The sequence below is a fragment of the Hibiscus syriacus genome, unplaced genomic scaffold, assembly GCF_006381635.1.
Source record: "Hibiscus syriacus cultivar Baekdansim isolate YM2019G1 unplaced genomic scaffold, ASM638163v2 tig00110705_pilon, whole genome shotgun sequence".
Lineage (NCBI taxonomy): Eukaryota > Viridiplantae > Streptophyta > Magnoliopsida > Malvales > Malvaceae > Hibiscus > Hibiscus syriacus.
The window spans coordinates 278974-298649 of NW_024062831.1; the positions used below are offsets into that span (position 1 = coordinate 278974).

Here is a 19676-nt window from a genome sequence, read left to right on the forward strand (position 1 = left end):
ATTATTGAAGATGTGCAAGGCAATCATTTTGGCCAATAAAAGATAAATGCCTAGCCAACCATGTGTAGTGTATGCTCATTATTTCTCAACGAGTACAAGAGGTTATTTTTCTTAATTTTCATTTTTTTTTTCTTTTTATGTTACTTTGGTAAGCTGTCAGCAGTGACTAAATTTATTAATGGATAAAAATAAGGGAAAAGAAAAAAGTCCGTCATATATATATATATATATATATATATTAAAATCTTTAGTATTGAACCCAGACTTCATGACATTGAATAGAAAGATAGAGCCGAATTTTCTTATATAAAAAAAGTGTTAATATTATTTTAAAATGATAGTTAACATTTTTTCCAAAATATAAATTTTATAAAAAAAATTAGGTGTCAACTGACACCACAATCATAAACATAGTTTCACCCATGAATAACGATACTCGGTTGAATTAAAAGTGGGAATTTGGAGTTTAATCCGATATAATGAAGAACACTTATCCCAACTAGCTTATTGAACTTCAGTCGAAGAAACTCATCTTTGGGCCATACCCACTAAGATAATATCTTGTTAAGAAAAGTTGATCCAATTAAGATACATATCCTTTGATTTCCATTAAATACTAAATACATAAAAGAAATATTCATAAAAAAAATTATAAAAGATCAAATATATTGAACCAGTACTCATCTGAAACGCGCAAATATTCACATAACATAAGCTACCAAGTACTGAAACAAGAGTTTTGTTTAGAAATTAAAATGTCTTTTTTTTTCTTTGAAAGATGAGAAATTAGAATGTAGAATAAATAAACAATGCCTTCTTTGCATGAAGTCACAGCGATTTGTACTGTTCTATCAGACGGGAAGCATGAAGTCTTGAAGTAGGATAAACGGTGCACCCCAAACTTTGCAGATAAGCAATCTACATTATAATGATAATAATAAGAATAGTTGAAGGATGAAGGATGTGGTTCAAAAAGTTCATGTCAAAGCTATGGTGACAATCACTGCCATGACTTTCTACATCTTCAATGGACAATGGAAAGTCTTGGAAATTATCATCAAAATTCATTATGGTTAATGGGAGAAATCTCTCCCATCAGCAACCCCAAAGAACAAAATGAAGACATTTTGACATACCTGTTTTGGTGTTGCAGCTGATGAACCCATTGATTTCTCCATCCTCAGTTTCTGGAAATGCTCCTACAAGAAGACAAATATAGTTCTACTTTCACCAAAATATAAAGAACAGAGGCATTAAATTCTTGAATCATCTCCGATAGATAATGTTCTCTACTGTGAGAAGCAAGAAAACTACAACAGAAATCTAGAATCTGACAAAGGACCAAACCTGTTTCTCCCTCATCAAGTGAGCACGTTTATCAGCAGGAATTTGCTCCCATTTCACCACCTACAAAAAGATGTATCATTGATTTAAAAAATCTCCACTCGTACAATTAACTACTTGAGGAATGTATCAAAAGTAAGTTTCAGAAATATTCCACTTAACTTGGATGAATAAGAAAGGTCACAAGAAAATACAAAGTTCAGCTGTTGAGATTTGAGAATAGCAACTTGAACTTACATATTTCGCATAGTGAAGTGCATCCTCCATACTCAAACATGGCCTTAATTCTCGCAGAACTTCCTAATAAATTTTGCAAAATCATGTCATTGTTAGAATTGTATTTATGTTCCACATACATGAAAGCACAATTGTTATTCCTCCAAGGAGCCTCTTTTGTAGGGGCTATACTGATATGAGGAAATGTAGGAAATACTTCAAAGGAACAATCCACCAGGAAAGTTCCCATAATGAGACTACGTATCATATTGGCAAGGTCAGAATGTCCGGTGAAGACTATTTTTACACCTTGTATAGGAATTTAAAACTTGTCTCAATTTTTTATATTTTTGTGTGTATGGCTTGTTTGCTTTAAGAGTAGAAATAAAGTACCCCCTCATCCCATTAATTGTGTCTCATACTGATTAGGCACATAATTTTAGGAGAAACTTTTGACCACATGTTAAGTTATATAAAATAAGAGAAATGACAAAATTATCACAAAAAACGATTGATAGATTTGTCAGATTTGTTTTGATAAGTGTAAAAAAAATGGAACATATAAGGATAAAAGAGAAAATACAAGTATTGTTATTTGTTGATTTTTCTAATAGGACATTTTGAAATGGATAATTTTAAAATTCAAACAGGAAAAATATAATGGGACAGAGGAAGTACAAATTAAAACATTATGCTAATGAATAATTGGAATAACCTTGTGTTTATAATTTTTTGCTCTGAGACGCTCATCAATTACAAAGCGAACCTGCAATATATATCCAGAAAAAAATAAAATAAATGGTTAAGAAACCACATAAAACATACACATTCTTAGCACGTCAGAAGGAGTAAAGTAAAACTGAAATGAGTCAGTTTGCCATTAGGTTAAAGGCTAAAGCCTGCCCATAGTCTTTTCATAGATTACTAACATAAGAGGGGAATGTCTAAGGGATGACAGCCTAATTTAAGGCTAAGGAAAGACACAACTGAAAATATTAAAAAAATTGTTTAACATTTTAGGTTGAGCGCAACCTAAAATGTTAACTTTTCCTTAAAATTTTTTCGGTTGCACACATTCTTAATAACATTTTCGGTTGGCAACCGAAAATGTTTCCTTCTTCATAACATTTTCAGTTCAATCGAAAATGTTACAAATTTCTTTAACATTTTCGGTTGTGCTTTCCTTAGCGTTAAATTAGACCGTCTTACGGCAGAACTACCCGAGTCTCCACATCTCCCTTCCCAACTAAACAAGTAGTAACAGACAACCTATATCTGTGCAATGAGCGATGGACTGAAAATGTTGAAAATGCAAGTTGTTGAAAACAAAGGTTACCTTGTCAAGCAACCTCCTAGGCTCTTGAAAGGCTTGCTTCTTGGCCCATTGATGAAATAAGTGAGAGACTATTGACCTCTCCTCCACACCAAACCTACAAAGAGATTGACCAGAAGAGAAGGTACATCCGTATACAGCAATGCAAAATCGAGAAATAACAGAACACGGCCAACTAAAGTTTGAGGGAAAACCTTCTTAAAAAATCACTTCCATTGCATGCCTCAACTGATTCTACAGTCTCTTTTGAGGCTCTATCTTCAGCGTCAGAGAAAATGCTCTGCACCATGTCTGCTTCAGATGATTGCTTTTCGCTTGGAAGATCAGGGGAAAACTGTGCAGTTCCTTTTGTAATAACTTGATATGTGGTTTTTAGATCATTTCCGGTTACTTCAGCCTACAAGACACCCATTGTAAATGCGGAATCAAAGTGCACATCGTCCACTCAAACACTCTGGAATAGAAACTAATAATATTAAAGAATATTATGCTTTGTCAATATACTCATTAATGGGAAGCTTTCAGTAACAAATAAATCTTCACCTTTTAAAGGGCGAGGTCAAATTTCTACTTAAATCCTTATTTAGCTATATATTACTCAATGCTTTAAGAGGTTATAGTGTTATACCAAACTACAAGCAATTGTAAAGAAAAATGGATCCTACAAACAAAAATAATGTGTTAGCAAACTTGAATATTATTACACAATCAGGATAATGATCCTAGTGCTACAGGCATGCACAGTTTATTTATTCTGAATTGAAATAAACAAAAACATCATTTTTTTCATGTTGGAAATTCCATGAAGCGGACGAACAATATGGCATAAAGGAGACATCATAAGGCTGAGCCAATAAATAGTTGGGATAATGTTATATGCAACTTTTCTAGCAGTAATTTACCTGAATTTCTCGAAGATGATCTGGAATTTCTTTAAGAAAACGTGAAGGTTGAAGCATCTGAAAAAAGCAGGACTGTTACCTCAAAATGACTATATAAAACACCATATTGCTCAAGTTTCACATAGTTCCAACCTGCCAATTCAAATCCATTGTAACATACAGAATGAAAAGCTTTTGACGAGCACGGGTCATTGCAACATATAAAAGGCGCCGTTCCTCCTATATGCATTTGATTGATAATCAGTCAAGCCTCATAATGAAAAATTAACATAGTAGAAGGAATTGCCACAACTTTGTAGTATTAAATTTAAAATATGTCAAATGTAGTAACCCGTACTAAAAGATATTCAATCTCTGTAGCATAGAACATTGTCCAATACTATAAAGATTGTATAGGACATTATCCTGAAAGCATACCTCAAGTAATGTCCCATTTTCAGCTGCAGCACCATTGAACTCATTTAACAGAGGAATCTCTGATTCATTTGCCTGTTACAGCATCTTCTATTAGAAACATATAATGATAAAGGTAAAGTGATAACATAAGAAATTTCACAGATTGATGAATAGAATCGTAGTAGCAGTTCTTTAACAGTCAAGTGGGATTAACAAATTAAGATAGACATATACCTTCACTATGAAGACTGTATCCCATTCTAAGCCTTTTGACTGCAGACATAATATAAGATGTTAAAGAAAAGGCTCGGCAAAGGGCATTAATCTGAGAACATAAAAATAAAAATAAAATGTTTGCAGAGGTGATAACCTGATGAATGGTAGTCAAGGTAACAGAATTTTCATTGTCACGTCTTCGATAACGGAAGTTTTCTCTCTCGCGCTCAGTTATGTAGTCAATGAAAGAATTTAGTGTACTGACACAGCCTTTTTCTTCTCCGGTTTCTCTCTTCTTTTTTCTATCAGTAGATTGTGTAGACAGGAAATCAGAAACATCATCAAGTAGGTATTCGAGAACCTGCAAGATGGATCAGTGAAATGTGTATTTTGAATCGATCATTGAGCTTCTGAAATGAATGTAACTATTGCATTTGAAAGAAGAAAGTGGGTGGTCACTAGACATCTAATCAGTGACAAGCATACTGCTAGGTAGAAGATAGATTATCTGAAACTGAATAAGAAACTAACCACAAAGCACAGGGCCTGCTGATATAACAACCACTAAAGTACAGTAGCACTATCTTTGGATGTTATCTAACCAGAGGACTACAGTACACACAAATATAGATAAATTGTTATAGCATTCACTGTAAAATGAATTGGTTAAAGGAGGGGCCAAATTTAATATAAGACCACATGAAACCTAATATCTAACAGATGTAGGATAAAATTTTTTGCATATTATTCTATATATGGTTATATTCAGCAAGAGTTAGTTCTAGTGAGAGAAGCTCCTCCTTCTCTCTAAAAATTTAAGCGTCTTTGTTTTTTATTTTTATTTTCTTCTTCTGAATCATCAATGGCTTTGAGAGATAATGTCTTAGGGGGACAGTCTATATAAAACAGGAAAGTTTTTCAGTAGGAAAATCAACGGTGGCCGGAAAGGGAGTATCCAAAGGCGATAATCTTTCGGAGGAGGAAGAAGGTCGGTGCTCAGACGGGGTTGGGAGAAAAATCTTAATAGCTGGCGATACTAGGGACAGTGTAGACAGGTGGTTGGAAGGAGATGTTGGTACAGCTGTGGCAGTCGGCAAAGGAGGTCAGGTTTTAATGTGGAAGGATGGAGAAGGTCAAACTAGTGGAGCAAAGGTGTCAGAAAATCCAGAAGTGAGTTTGAATTTTAGAGGGAACTTTCAGGGTATGGGGAACAGAAGTATTTTTTCTAACGAAAGTAATAAAGCCCATTTAGAGGACTTGAGTGAGCCCATCAGATTCTCAACAGCTGGGCCAGAAGTTAATTTAATTAGAGTGGGCTATGGCAAACAAAAGGAAGCTTGGATGGAGGAACAGGAAGCTTTAAAGCAAAATATGATGGTGGAATCAAGTCTGCAGGATTTGGCTAGAGCTTTGCCAGATTCTAATTCAAATTTAAGAGTTGAAGGATCCAATATCAGAATTCAGACTCAGTTTTCAAAGGATGACATGGTAGAGAAAGTTCTAGTCTTGGACAAGGAAGATGGTACTGTGGATGAAATAGAGGTAGAAAGGGAAGGATCGCCAGTGCTATTGGGTGATTACCAGGGGAGGGAAACAAATAAAGAGTCTCTCTCTCTTGGTTTAAGAAGAGGCTTTCTAAAGCACAGGAAATTTAGGATTGTTCCTACATGATCTGGTAGTGATGGTTCGGAGGGTGAAGCTTCCATTAGTTTCCATGAGCGAGTGTATGAAAGGGTAGATAGAGGTAGGGTCAGGGTTCCTCTGGATCAAAACAGTGCTACCTCTAAGTCACCAAACAAATATATGGATGCAAGATTGGAAGCTGCTGTTACTAGGGAAGTCTGTGATATGTTGGGGATCTCTTTCAAAGGGGGCAATCATGTATTGCAAGAGGAGATCATGAAGATGGAGCTGAATGGTCCTATTAGGAGTTCTTGAGTTGCTGTTTTCAGGATGGTCAGGTTTTGCAGATTTTGAGAATTATGTCACAAATCAGATTGATTTCATGGAATGTTAGGGGGCTTGGAAAGATGGAAAAAGTAAGAGCAGTTGCAAGATTAGTATCAAAACACAAACCGGTTATTATGTTTATTCAAGAATCTAAACTGAATAAATGTCGAAAGGGTTTACTGAGGAGGTTGGGGGGTAATTGCTTGAAAGGAATTAGCTTTCAGCCAGCTACTGGTTCGGCAGGAGGGTTAATATGCTTGTGGGATGAAAATCTGTTTGAAGTTAATAGGGAACTTAAACGTAATAGATTTATTGCGTTAACAAGAAAGTTTAAGTTGGTTAACTTTGAATGTGTTGTTGTGAATGTGTATGGTCCGTCGGTTGAGGCTGAAAAAGAGGATTTCTTTGGAGAATTGATGAGTTTTTTGCAGAATCTTGATTTGCCTGTATACATAGGGGGGGACTTCAATGCTTATCTAGATCCCGAGGAGAAAATTGGAATGGCTCAAAATTGGCATTCGGTGGACTTATTCTCTAACTTTGTCTTAAATTTAAATCTTATGGATCTACCACTAGTTGGAGGGAGATTTACATGGTGCAATAATAGAGAAGCTTCCACGTGGATTAGATTAGATCGGTTTCTATTAAGTGGTGCTTTTTTTCAGGTATTTCCAAAAGTTATTCAGAAACTGTTGCCGAAATCTATTTCTGATCATAACCCTATAGTACTTGAGGATGATTTCAAAAACTGGGGTCCTAAACCTTTCCGGTTTTTTAATTATTTACTAGAGGAGGATGGGTTTGATGGGGTGGTTAAGAATGTTGTGTATGATTTAAAGAGGGAAAATGCACGTAGGGGTATGTTGAGTATTCTTCAAGGAACTAAGAAAGTGATTAAAAAGTGGCCCAATAGTAATAATATGGGGTTTTCCAAACAGATTTCAGATTTGGAGAATAGGATAAATGAGTTGGAATTGAGGTGTCAGGGGGGGTTTCGGCACAAGATTGGGGTCAACTATTGACGTGGAGGAATGAATTGTGGGGTTTGCATAGGAAGGAGGAGAGCATTTGGTTTCAAAAATCAAGACTTAAATAGATCAAGGATAGGGACAGAAATACCAGATTTTATCATTTATGTGCTCTTAATAGGAGTCGAGTGAATGCCATTTCATCTTTGAAAGTGGATGGGGTAGATATTGTTAATCCTAATCAGATTAGATCAGTTATTTCTGAGTTTTTTAAAGCCAATTACAACTCGAATGCAGCTCTGGAAGTGGATGACTGGTTTCTATTAAGTGGTGCTTTTTTTCAGGTATTTCCAAAAGTTATTCAGAAACTGTTGCCGAAATCTATTTCTGATCATAACCCTATAGTACTTGAGGATGATTTCAAAAACTGGGGTCCTAAACCTTTCCGGTTTTTTAATTATTTACTAGAGGAGGATGGTTTGATGGGGTGGTTAAGAATGATGTGTATGATTTAAAGAGGGAAAATGCACGTAGGGGTATGTTGAGTATTCTTCAAGGAACAAAGAAAGTGATTAAAAAGTGGCCCAATAGTAATAATATGGGGTTTTCCGAACAGATTTTAGATTTGGAGAATAGGATAAATGAGTTGGAATTGAGGTGTCAGGGGGGTTTCGGCACAAGATTGGGGTCAACTATTGACGTGGAGGAATGAATTGTGGGGTTTGCATAGGAAGGAGGAGAGCATTTGGTTTCAAAAATCAAGACTTAAATGGATCAAGGATGGGGACAGAAATACCAGATTTTATCATTTATGTGCTCTTAATAGGAGTCGAGTGAATGCCATTTCATCTTTGAAAGTGGATGGGGTAGATATTGTTAATCCTAATCAGATTAGATCAGCTATTTCTGAGTTTTTTAAAGCCAATTACAACTCGAATGCAGCTCTGGAAGTGGATGACTGTAATCTGAATTTTAACAAATTGACAGAGGAACAAAAGGCTGGTTTAGAGGTGGACTTTTCTGAACAAGAAGTGTGGGAAGCTGTCTTTCATTCGGATAGTGCTAAGGCACCTGGTCCGGATGGGTTTTCTATGGGATTTTTTAAAAAATTCTGGTCCATTTTGAAGGAGCATATCATGCAATTTGTCCAAGATTTTCATAGAGGCAAAGAATGGGAAAAGAGAGTGAATCATTCATTTATTACTTTAATCCCTAAGAAAGCGAATCCTGAGGGAATCCTGAGCGAATCCTGAGTGAATCATTCATTTATTACTTTAATCCCTCACAATTCGCTTTTATTCCAGGTAGACAATTGATTGATTGTGCGCTTTTGGCAAATGAAGGCATTGACTATTGGAGAAAGCTAGGGAGAAAAGGTGTTTTTTTCAAAGCTGATTTTAGTAGGGCATATGATTCGGTTGAGTGGCCTATACTATTCAGAATATTGAAGGCTATGGGTTTTGGGGAAAATGGATCTCATGGATTAAACGTTGTGTTTCTTCAGCCTCTATCTCGGTGTTAGTTAATGGTTGTCCTACTGATGAATTTCGCATTAATAAAGGGTTGAGACAAGGGTGCAGTCTATCACCTCTCCTGTTCAATTTAATGGGGGAAATGTTACATCTTATGCTGATTAAGGCTGCCGATTTAGGTCTCTTTCAAGGGTTCAGCATTGGTAGAGTTGCCAACTCTTTTAATTTGACACATTTACAATTCGCAGATGATTTAATCCTTTTCTGCAGAGATTCTCCAATGCAGATTTTAAATATTAGAAGAGTATTGAGGATTTTTGGGGTTATGTATGGGTTACATTTAAATTTGTCTAAGAGTTCGTTATATGGAGTTAATATGGATGTTGACATGGTTAAAGAGTGGGCTAAAGTGAACTGTGGAGTGGGGTCCTTTCCTATGGCTTATCTTGGTCTACTGATTGGCACTAGGAAGAATTCAGAGAGTATGTGGGACCCTGTTTTCCAGAATTTTAATAGAAGACTAGCAGGTTGGAAAGCAAAATCATTGTCATTGGCGGGTAGAATTGTTCTAGTTAAATCTGTGTTATCATCCTTGCCAATATTTTTTCTATCTATTTTCAAGATTCCCATCAAAGTGACTAAGAAGTTGAATTCTCTGATGGCAAACTTCCTTTGGGGTGAAGACCTTGATAAGAAACGAATGCATTGGGTGAGTTGGAAGTTAGTTTGCCAACCTATTGAAGAAGGTGGCTTAGGAATACTTCATTTAAGGGTGATGAATAGAGTCCTTGGGAAATGGATTTGGAAATTTGCAAATGAAAAAAGAAGTTTGTGGAAGGAGGTGATCTGCTGCAAAAACAATGTTGATGTTCTGTCCCTTACTATTTCAGATGCAGCTTCTCCTTTTGATTCTTGGATTTGGAGAGGCATCCTTAATAACTTTTCGAAGAATGATCAGATTGGTGACTGTTTGAGAGACAATTCAAAAATACAAGTGGGAAATGGTCAGTCGATTGCATTCTGGACTGATGTTTGGATCACTAATCTGCCTTTATCTCATCAATTTCCTAGAATTTTTGCTTTGTCTACAAATAAACGGGGGAAGGTCTCTGAGTTTGGTGGATATGTAGATAATGTTTGGGTTTGGAATATTCAACTTAGAAGGAATTTGCGTGATTGGGAATTAGACCAGTGGATCGATCTAATGTTGTTGGTTGACAAGATTAAGCTGTCATGTTCTGTCGATGATTTCCTAGGGTGGTCGGGTAAGGGGGATGGCATGTTCTCGGTCAAAGCTTGTAGATTGTCGTTATATGATAGTTCTGAAGGGAGTTTTGAGTGGAAGAAGTGGGTTTGGGATGGTTTGGCTCCGCCTAGAGTTCAAACATTCTTATGGCAGATTTGCCATCAGAAACTAGCAGTTAGAGTGGAATTGAAGAAAAGAGGGATCCCTCTAACGGATGTACTGTGTCCACTATGTAATTCCCAGGATGAAACTATATCCCATTTGTTCTTCATGTGTTCTGTTGCTTCGGGTTTGTGGAGTCAATTTCTAAGGTTATGGGATATTTCTACTGCTCTACATCAAGATCCTTCCTCCTTTCTCTGCTCATGGTCCAATATTAGGCATAATTCTATTATTTGGAGGTTCGCTCCGGCTGTTATTTTCTGGTCAATTTGGAAAGTAAGAAATCTGGTTGTCTTTGAAAACGGAAAATGTGATGGTTCAGTTCTATATTTTATCTCTAGATTTAGGTTGGCGAAATGGTTTTTAGCAAAACATCCGTCGGTTAGGATTCAGACAGACCTTTTAGTAGGGGATCCTACGAGGGCAGATTCTTTTCTCATTTTTACTGGTCCTAAGAAGGTTATTGGCTAGTCTCCTCCTCCAGCAGATATGTTTAAACTCAATGTTGATGGAGCAGTGACTGGAGATGGAATGCAAGGGGGTATTGGTGGTGTTTTGAGAGACTCTTCCAGCGGGTCTCTAGCTTGCTTCTCTTCTGCAGTAGGGCCTGGTTTGCCTATTTTGACTGAACTGAAAGCTATCAATGAAGGTTTGAATTTTTTCTATTCCTCAAATTGGGCCAACAAGGGAAGACTTATTATTGAGAGCGACTGCAAATGTGCAGTGGACTGGATTTTAAATCTGCAACCTGCCCCTTCTTTTTTTAGTGATCTGGCGGAGGAAATTGAAGCCATTATTAAGGCCAAGGGGGTCGTCCTTAGATGGATTTCTAGGGGCTGTAATTTGGAGGCTGACAGGCTAGCTAAACAGGGGATTGGTTAATTGTAACAGAATTCTTGCATGTCTTGTGCTTTTTTGATGGGCTTTGTGGTTGTTGATTCTTTGTAATATTATTGTAAAGGGTAAACCAATCGGAGGCTGCTGCAGTCTCTAAATTGGTTTTACCCAATGTCAGTGTTGGTGTTTTTGGTGGTTTGGGGGTGTTTTATGTTTTTCTGTTTTTGAGGGAGTGTTTGTATGGCTGTTTCTTATGTAATTTCAGTGTTGAATGAAATTCTAAGGCACTCTTTTTCTCCTTCCACTGATTAGGGAGCTTCTCTACAAGCTCCTTTAATCAAGAAGGGGGTTTTTAAAGAGGCCTGCAATTCTTATAAAAAAAATGTAGCATAAAACTTAACACTCCGTCTCATGTGTAGCTCTTACACCCTACACCTGGGCGACCTCACCAGTCAGCAGGAGGCATCAACTTCACTTGGGGTTAGGCAGAAACAACACTGTAACAAACCCTCATCTCTTAAACCATGTTAAAGTCCAACATAAATCAATTGACAACAAGTGGAAGCGTCCAACTTTAATATAAAATCACAGAAAACTCTATATTTAATAAATGTAGGATAACACCACTTAACATTAATTAACACCACTGCCAAATAAATCAAAATGCCAACAAAATAGACAAGAAAAGGCCTTTAAGTGAAAAATAAAACAGAAACTAATGGAAGTATGTCCTGATCAACTGAGAAAAACACAATATCATCAAATATGTAAGCTTTAATATGAGTTGCATCATCAGAATGGAAAGCTAAACTTACAGATCTGACATCATTGTCTTCATTGAGCAATTTTCCTCCATCAACATCTATGACAGCTCGTTGTTCAAGAAGATGATTCTGAAAATTGAGGCAAAATCAGAAACGATTGAAATGTGAGTAACATTAAAAAGCAAAGTCATACCAATTTTGCATATATGAAAATATTCATAGTTATGACTCTTTCGCTTATTAAATAGCAAGAACACAAAGAATCAAAAAAGGTGATGATTAAAACAGAGTTTGGCTGAAGTTAAAAAGTAAGAGGTCATATGGAATCATTCTGAAGAAGCTTAAACCAATGAGGAGAAAATTGAAAAATTTTAAAAAGGCATCTAATACAAGAATGAACAATGAAAAGCTTAGAAATGTTTATACTAATATAAGCGGTGGCCAGGGAAGCAATCATCAACCTTCAGTTGATGGCATTGTAAATTAAATAACATTGAGAATAATGTGTTGTGATGTCACAATGCCAGACAACAAAAATGCCTCAAACCCCTTCAGGTGAGACACAATTAATCAACCACAACCACACCTAAAACTCTTACCTAGGGCATGTAGGTGTTCTTAAATGCAACTTTAATAGCAAAAGTTGCATCAATATCAAACACTCTTCACAATTTTTGGTAGAAAATCATATAACTTAAGCTTATTATACATAATACATCTTGCTTCAACCTAGAAACCTCTTTTTTTGCACTTAGTCTCAACTCTAAAGAAATGTAAAAGTCCAAGCAGTTTCCCCTGAATTGAGTACACTTTCTTTCAAACAAATAGCATAAAAGATATCCTAAGTTATTTGTAACTGTTTAAAGACTGGACTGAACCTGAGGTATCATGTTTGATACTGAAGTTATAACCGCAGATATTGATCGTTCCTGCAAAATAACAACAGATTAACTTCTCTGGAAAAAAAATTATTGACTAGTATGACCTTGTATTCGAAAAAAATTTCAGTTTAATAAAAAATATCAAGAAAATAGCTAGCATTAAACGTTTACATGTAACTATTCAGATTCAAGCTGGACAAACAACAAACATGTTGAAAATGAAAGGTGCCTTCCCCTAGTCAGAGTCAAATGACCATCAAGATGCAGTTCATTATGCCTTTGGTCTGTACTTACAAAATGATTTTCCTTCTAATGGGAACAAAAACAAATATCAATAAAATATTCAAGTAAGCAATTCACACAATATGATCGATGAACTTACCCTGTGAACAAGTTTTGATATCATTTCCAATGTTTGTAACACTTTACGACCTTGTGTAAGTTGACTTCTGTGATCAATTAGAGAAATCATATTTCAGAGAGATTACACAGGCAGTATCATTGGGCAAAAAATAAGCAGACATAAAACATTTTCTACACTTTCAATCCACAGAAATAGGTGACATTGTCACAATCCTAATGATGGATTCCAGTAGTAAACTTAAATAAATCCCTATTCCCTATGTTTTACTTAGCTTCCCATATTCACTGTCTGGCAGATTTAAAATAGACTACCTAGCCTTGTTGCTCACTATTATTGCTAGAAGTCAATAGCTTCAAGCCTCCAACAATACTTAGGGTTGTTTGTTTACTTCAGAATGATTAAGCGTTGAATGATTTAAATGTTAAATGATTCAGAGACTCTGTATGAATTAACTCTGAATGTGACATGTTTGATAATGGCTCTGAATCATTCAGAATGAACATTTGTGTTGAATCATTCAGCACTGTTTTGCTGAATCAATCAACACTGAATCATTCAAAAGTGCGAAACAAACGCACTGAATACTGAACGATTCAGCGCTGAATGGTTCCATTAAAAGGCAAACAAACAGCCCCTTAGTTTCACAATTGGTTATGTTATAACCAAATATCAGAAGTCAGAATGGAGAAAATTTCAAGGATTCTAATGTCAATAATGGGTTATAGTATATTTAGTTAAGACAAATTAAGTAATACTAATATTTGGATACTTCTTTTGACTAGTTAACTTTATCCCATTCCCAATATTTTCTTATGTATGTTTTGCCCACATCCATTTCAAGTGCCAAAACTTGCACCAGCATCAAAATTGGTATATACAAAAACCAGGCAAAACCATACACTTAAAATAGTACAATCATGTGTATCTTATTGACTGCTATTATCATCCCTTCATCTTCTCCAACTGCTGCCAGCAATCATCACCAAGAAGTTAAACGTTTCTAGGGATTTCAAATGCAGAATCTTATGAAAAATAATAAGGAAAAGCTGTTGTGAAAGATAGTTAAGAAAACCTCTTAAAGGTACCAGAAATCTTTGCACTAAAGATGTCATAGGCAGCTGATATGAAGCTGCATTTTCTACATGCTGTAATTTTTTCTATATGCTCAATTACCTGCAAAAAGGAGCATGAGAAGAACTTTATGAAATATTAGAGGACCACACTTTGTAATATGAGTCTGAATGAAAGAGTTTTAGGAAAGCAAGTATATTATATGCAATTGCCATAGATGATTAAAAAATTGGAACATACCCTCTTCTTTTCCTCCTTTTCAAAAGGAAGCAAAGCCTTGAACACTTTGCGATACGGACTATCATCACAAGCAGGCAATGTCGTTTTAAGAATAGCAATAATAGTTCTAACTATCTGTCATACGACAAGTCTTTTGTAAAAATGCATCTTTAAAACAAATAAACTATTATAGAAGTCAGAGGAGCATTTTAAAAGAATTCTGGTCACCTTTTTCCTATAAAAAGCTACACCATGAAGATTGAATGGAACTTTCCGGTTGCGGAGGGTAGTTTGAAAAACTTTCCCTGAAACCTATAGACCAAATAGATGCAAAGACATCTCATAAGACATATAGGGTATAGTTCATAATTCAAGCATATTATCACTTAGAAAGTAAGCTTGACCTGCCTACGGTAAAGAATTGCAAAATTTCCATATGAGGAACTACCAACAGTACTGTTAGATGCAGTTTCCAAGATCTTATCAACAACAAAGGCACACTGTGCATTTTCATTGTAACATTCCTTGATTGTGATCTATGTTTAAACATTCAAACCAAAAAGAAAAAGTAAAGGTTATATATAAATACATTGGAGATGTAAAGATATGGAGATAATGGCACAATTAACATACCTTAGATCCATAGGCATTTTCAGAAAGAAAATTCTTTGACAGGCATCTTTTTGAATTGTTTTGTATAAGATGGGATGCGGCTTCAACAATACAGCGTGTGGAGCGATAGTTTCTGATAAGCCTTATCTGGATGATTAATGTATCAAAAATTCAAAAAGCGGAAACAATAATGATGTAAATTAACATACACTATTCTGAAATGAGAATTAGAAAAAATAAGTGGTGAAGAGAGACAGACCTCTTTGTAGTTCGTAAAATCTTTGCGGAATGAATCAAAACCAGAAACATCAGCTCCATTGAAGCTGAAAATGGACTGAAGGAACATAGAACCCTTTGGCTTAGAATAGTTGTGAAATAAACATGGAAGATGTAAACACAGAGAACCAAGAGGAAAGAGGGAAAAATAGTTGATTTCCTAAAAGTGAAGGTTTAAAGAGGTAAACCTGGTCATCATCACCAACAACTGTTATGTTATTATGGGATGCAAGAATCCTTAGAAGTCTGTATTGCATTGCACTGGTATCCTGAAATTCATCTACTATGATGGCTTTCCATGAATCCCGGCACTCCTTGAGCACTTGAAATGGGATAAAGCAGATATCAGAAAATGAATAAGATAAATAGTTGCATAAATTGACTAAGTGTTTGAACCTTCATCATATTGAGTGAGGAGCTTCACTGAGCAACCGATTAAGTCATGATAATCTAAAGCATTGCATGATCTTAATATGTCATTGTAATTTCCAAGAACTTCAGCCTGATTCAGATGCAGATGTAAGTATTAGAAGAACAGAAGCAAAAGTGAAAAGAATTTATGAAAAGGTAATTTATGACTTACTCCCATTTCATCACCCATTTTATAGAAATCTTCAGGAGTTTTTCCAGAAGCTTTTGCCTGGAAAATTGAATAACACAGTTTAGGGTTGGGGGATGCTATTTCCACATAGAAAAAAAAGTAGAAAAAGCTACAAACACATATATATTTTATAGGTAAAGTTCATGATTTGAATAGTTCTATGAATGAATTATTGTCACAAAATATAGTATCCCCTTGACAAACAGAAGGGAAGCAACTCCATACAAAAGAAATTAAAGAAACTTTACTGCACCAAATAAGGACAAGCTACAGGAGTTGAAAACAGCAAATCTGTGTCAAACAACATGAGTTGCTAAAGATGTCAAAATAGGTTTGGCCTAGTGCTTTGGATAAATTCTGAAAAAAGAACATGAAGATATTTTATAACAACTAACCTGAGTCACGAACTTCTGCCATTTCTTTGATCTATCCTTAAAATATCCTGGATGTCTCGCACCATTGGAATTTTCAATTTTAGAGGACTTATAGTACTGTTGTCCACTATTTTCATCTACTAATAGCCTTACTGCCTCAATGATTGCTCTCCTTTGTTGTCCATGTCCATATATTAGAAACTCTCGTGTGCGCTCTAACCTACAATATAGTGTTGCCCGTGTCCAAATATCATTTACCAGGACTATAAAGCTAAGACAAAAAGAAAAAAGTTAAAGAAAGATGACAAGCAACATTTAGTTCATTTCTGCCTCAACCACATTTTTCTTTCATTTACACCATTGCCTCTAATCCCAGTAATTCTCTGAAAGAGAATCAGATTATCTCTCAGACAAACACAAATACTTGTGCGTGTTTCCAGGCCCTTGGTTTTCAGAGATTCTTTCTCAAAAATTAAAGTCTGTCAAAGAAAGAGCCATTCAAGGGCTCAATGGTTATACATTTTACAGATTTTAGTTACTAGAAAACATCAAAAAGGTCAACTTGAAATTCATTCAGGTATTTGAAGAGGCATAAAACTAGAAAAAATAAACAAAGGATTTGTATATTTTGCAACAAAAGAGCATCCAAAAGAAAATGCACGCAATTTATTTGAGAGCTGACTAACATTAAATAATAAGAAGTTAGTCATACTTCTCTGCATGCGAACGACACAGCTGCAAAGAGAAAGAATGGAATGTGCTGATTGTAAGTTCTTTGGCCCTAGCCTTTCCTGCCACCGCAGAAATACGATCTCTCATTTCAGAAGCGGCAGCTGTAGTGAAAGTCATTGCCAAAATGTTTGATGGACTAACACCCTGACAGTATTTAGAAGATTAGAGCAAAAAACAGTCACAAAACAAAGACAGTGGATAATCTGGTAGACAGGCAAAAAAATAATTCATCTTTTGTATCCTCCATGAAATCAGATTTTACATTACTACAAGGACAGAATGGAAATTCAAGGATCCTATCCAGCTACAACTGAAAAGGAAAGTTAAAAGGGATAAAAGGGGATGAATAAAATAGATAGAAAATATGATGGGAAAATCAAAGCAATACCTCATTAAGCAACATCAGAAGGCGACCTACCATTGTGGAAGTCTAGAACAGAAACATAAAATATAAAGTTCAACTGTTACTATAATAAAATAAACATAAATGAACTGCTAGAAAGAATGGTTCAAGGAAAGTGTTTGTGTGCACATGTTATGAAAAATTGTGAGAGGAAGAGACCTTTCCACTTCCAGGTCCAGCAACTATCATTAAAGGAATAGATGTATCACTACAAGCTGCTTCACGCTGTCTATCATTCAAAGATTGTAAGTATTTAGAATATTCATCCGGCATGTTCCCACTTTGTGCAGCCTCCAAAGTACATAAATCCTCCTCTTTTAACCCAAAAATCCTGTTATATGCTGCACGTTCTGCTCTGACCTTCTCATTTGTAGTGAGAGGCAAATTAGTAATATGATCATTACAACTATTATTATCATTTTGCTGACAGTCCATGTAAATTCTGACATTTAGATCCTCCCTTTCTGCTTTTGCTGCAGACTGATGTTCACATATTGCATCAATTTCTTCATATACAGATTCATCAAAATCCTCATCTAGAAGGCTTGGTGTCAAAAATGAATCACTTGAATTAGAGAAAGCTGGTTGTTTTATCGGGATTATAAAAGGAACACACATGCATTCAGTGTCCATAGAACCAGCTATGGATCCGACACTGGACAACTCGCCATGACAATTTATTGACTTGTATCCATTGGTAGAAAACGGAGGTGTGTTCATAGGCATCTCCATAAGAGGAGCCCTCTTGATGCCAGTATTTAAAGCTGGTAATTTGCTTTCAATTCCATCATTATATCTGAAAGTAAAACAGTTGGAATAAACACAAGATTCACGCCTAATCATTTCTGTCAACAAACAAAACAGATTAAACTTTTAAACATGAAGAAATCTCGGGAAGGATATTAAATCAAGAAAATGAGAGAGGGGAGGAAGTTGACATGCTGCATCGATTTTTTTGTAATCGTTTTTGCTTTAATGTGGAAAGAATCACTCTAAAATTGTTATGCTACAACAGCTTAAATTTGTCTCAACTCAGCTTTACAACCAAAGAAACAAACAGAAAAGTTTCAGGTTTCTTTCCACAGTTTTCTGCCGTTTAAAAAAAATAAGAAACGCTTGCTTACCGGTAAGGAAACTGGCGGTGAAAGCAGACATCTTCGCGAACCCGTTTACGATCGAGGAAAGGCTTCACGGCTCTGAAACTCTGAGAAATCCGAGGCGTTTGTAGCGGCGGAGTATTGTTGATGGAGTGCGAGAGAGGCGTGAAACTAACATTTTCTTTGGACATTTGTTCCATTGAGAGATTTCAGAGTATAGTCATATTGCCGATTCCGATTCGAGAGGTGGCCGTAGAAGATGAAAACAATGGTTGTTTGATGGAGGACGGTTAGGGTTTTACATTTGCCAGCAAAAATGTAAAAACAAAAATCAAAATTTTGAAGTGTTGGGAAAAAGCGCGAATGCGATTATGGGAAAAAATAAGGGGCGTTTGATATAAAATTATTATTAACGAAAATATTTTTTTGAAATTATATTCTTATGTTTGGTTTATGAAAATTATTATTATTAGATAATAATTTATTATTAACCGTAGTAATTTTTTTTACTTAAATAGTGAGAATTTTGTTACCTCTAAATGCTTAGGTGTTATACAATTCTTATTATTTTAGATAAAAATGCATTTGAAATAATGAATTATTTTCATATGAATTTTTATTGGCTTAATACAAAAATAAATGTCTACACTTTGTCTTTAAAAAAAATTAGTGCCTAAATTTTTTTTACTAAAAATAAGTTTCTAACATTTTCAAAAAAAGCATTTTTACGTGTCTAGGTCATAACGACCGTTGAGTGATATATGTCACGTTCTGGTAATTTTGAGAATTTATTTAAAGAAATTAAATATATATATATATATATATTTAATTATTTATTTAAAAACCAACCCAAACAGCCCGCGTGCCCCATCTACCCCTCCTCTTTTCCCCTTTCCCCCTTCCCCTTTCTCTCTTTCATATTAGTTGGTCGGCCAACGGTGACCGTCGCCTCCATAATCATCGACATCGGCATCAACCCCCAATCAAACCTCATTTGCCTTTCATTGTAAAGTGTTATCGTTTGCCTGGAGAAACGTTCAAAGGTTCGTTAGATTTTAAGCCACTATTTTCGTTGATCTCAACGTCCTTATGTTACACTGCCGTCACCATTCGAACCACCGTGCAATTCCAATCAAAACCCGAGTATTCGATGATGATGGTGGCCGAAAATGACTGACGACAGTTGGTAATGGAGTTGAAATGAGATATTTAGTTTTTTAGAGTTTTTTATATTTTTATT

The 19676-nt window shown here is 35.6% G+C and overlaps 1 protein-coding gene across 2 annotated transcripts; it reads right to left on the reverse strand.

Annotated features, from left to right (window-relative positions):
- Nucleotides 1-775: 775 nt before the first annotated feature.
- Nucleotides 776-18790, reverse strand: LOC120138702 (ATP-dependent DNA helicase SRS2-like protein At4g25120). Of its 2 annotated transcripts, XM_039154116.1 has the most exons (30): nucleotides 18464-18790; nucleotides 17499-18135; nucleotides 17325-17366; nucleotides 16917-17080; nucleotides 16226-16424; nucleotides 15813-15869; nucleotides 15626-15731; nucleotides 15418-15551; nucleotides 15213-15287; nucleotides 14975-15100; nucleotides 14746-14877; nucleotides 14570-14653; nucleotides 14363-14476; nucleotides 14124-14224; nucleotides 13070-13136; nucleotides 12685-12735; nucleotides 11858-11935; nucleotides 4562-4768; nucleotides 4426-4464; nucleotides 4213-4284; nucleotides 3928-4014; nucleotides 3796-3852; nucleotides 3522-3554; nucleotides 3088-3290; nucleotides 2897-2990; nucleotides 2276-2326; nucleotides 1582-1644; nucleotides 1348-1407; nucleotides 1137-1199; nucleotides 776-918 (listed from the first exon to the last, which is right to left on the reverse strand). In XM_039154116.1, exons 1-30 carry the CDS (start codon nucleotides 18634-18636, stop codon nucleotides 829-831), a joined length of 3459 nt encoding a protein of 1152 aa, XP_039010047.1. In that variant the 5' UTR covers nucleotides 18637-18790; the 3' UTR covers nucleotides 776-828. The 2 variants fall into 2 exon arrangements, with proteins under 2 accessions (XP_039010047.1, XP_039010048.1); XM_039154117.1 differs by lacking the exon at nucleotides 3522-3554 and having other exon boundaries at nucleotides 829-918.
- Between the last annotated feature and the right edge of the window lie 886 nt (nucleotides 18791-19676).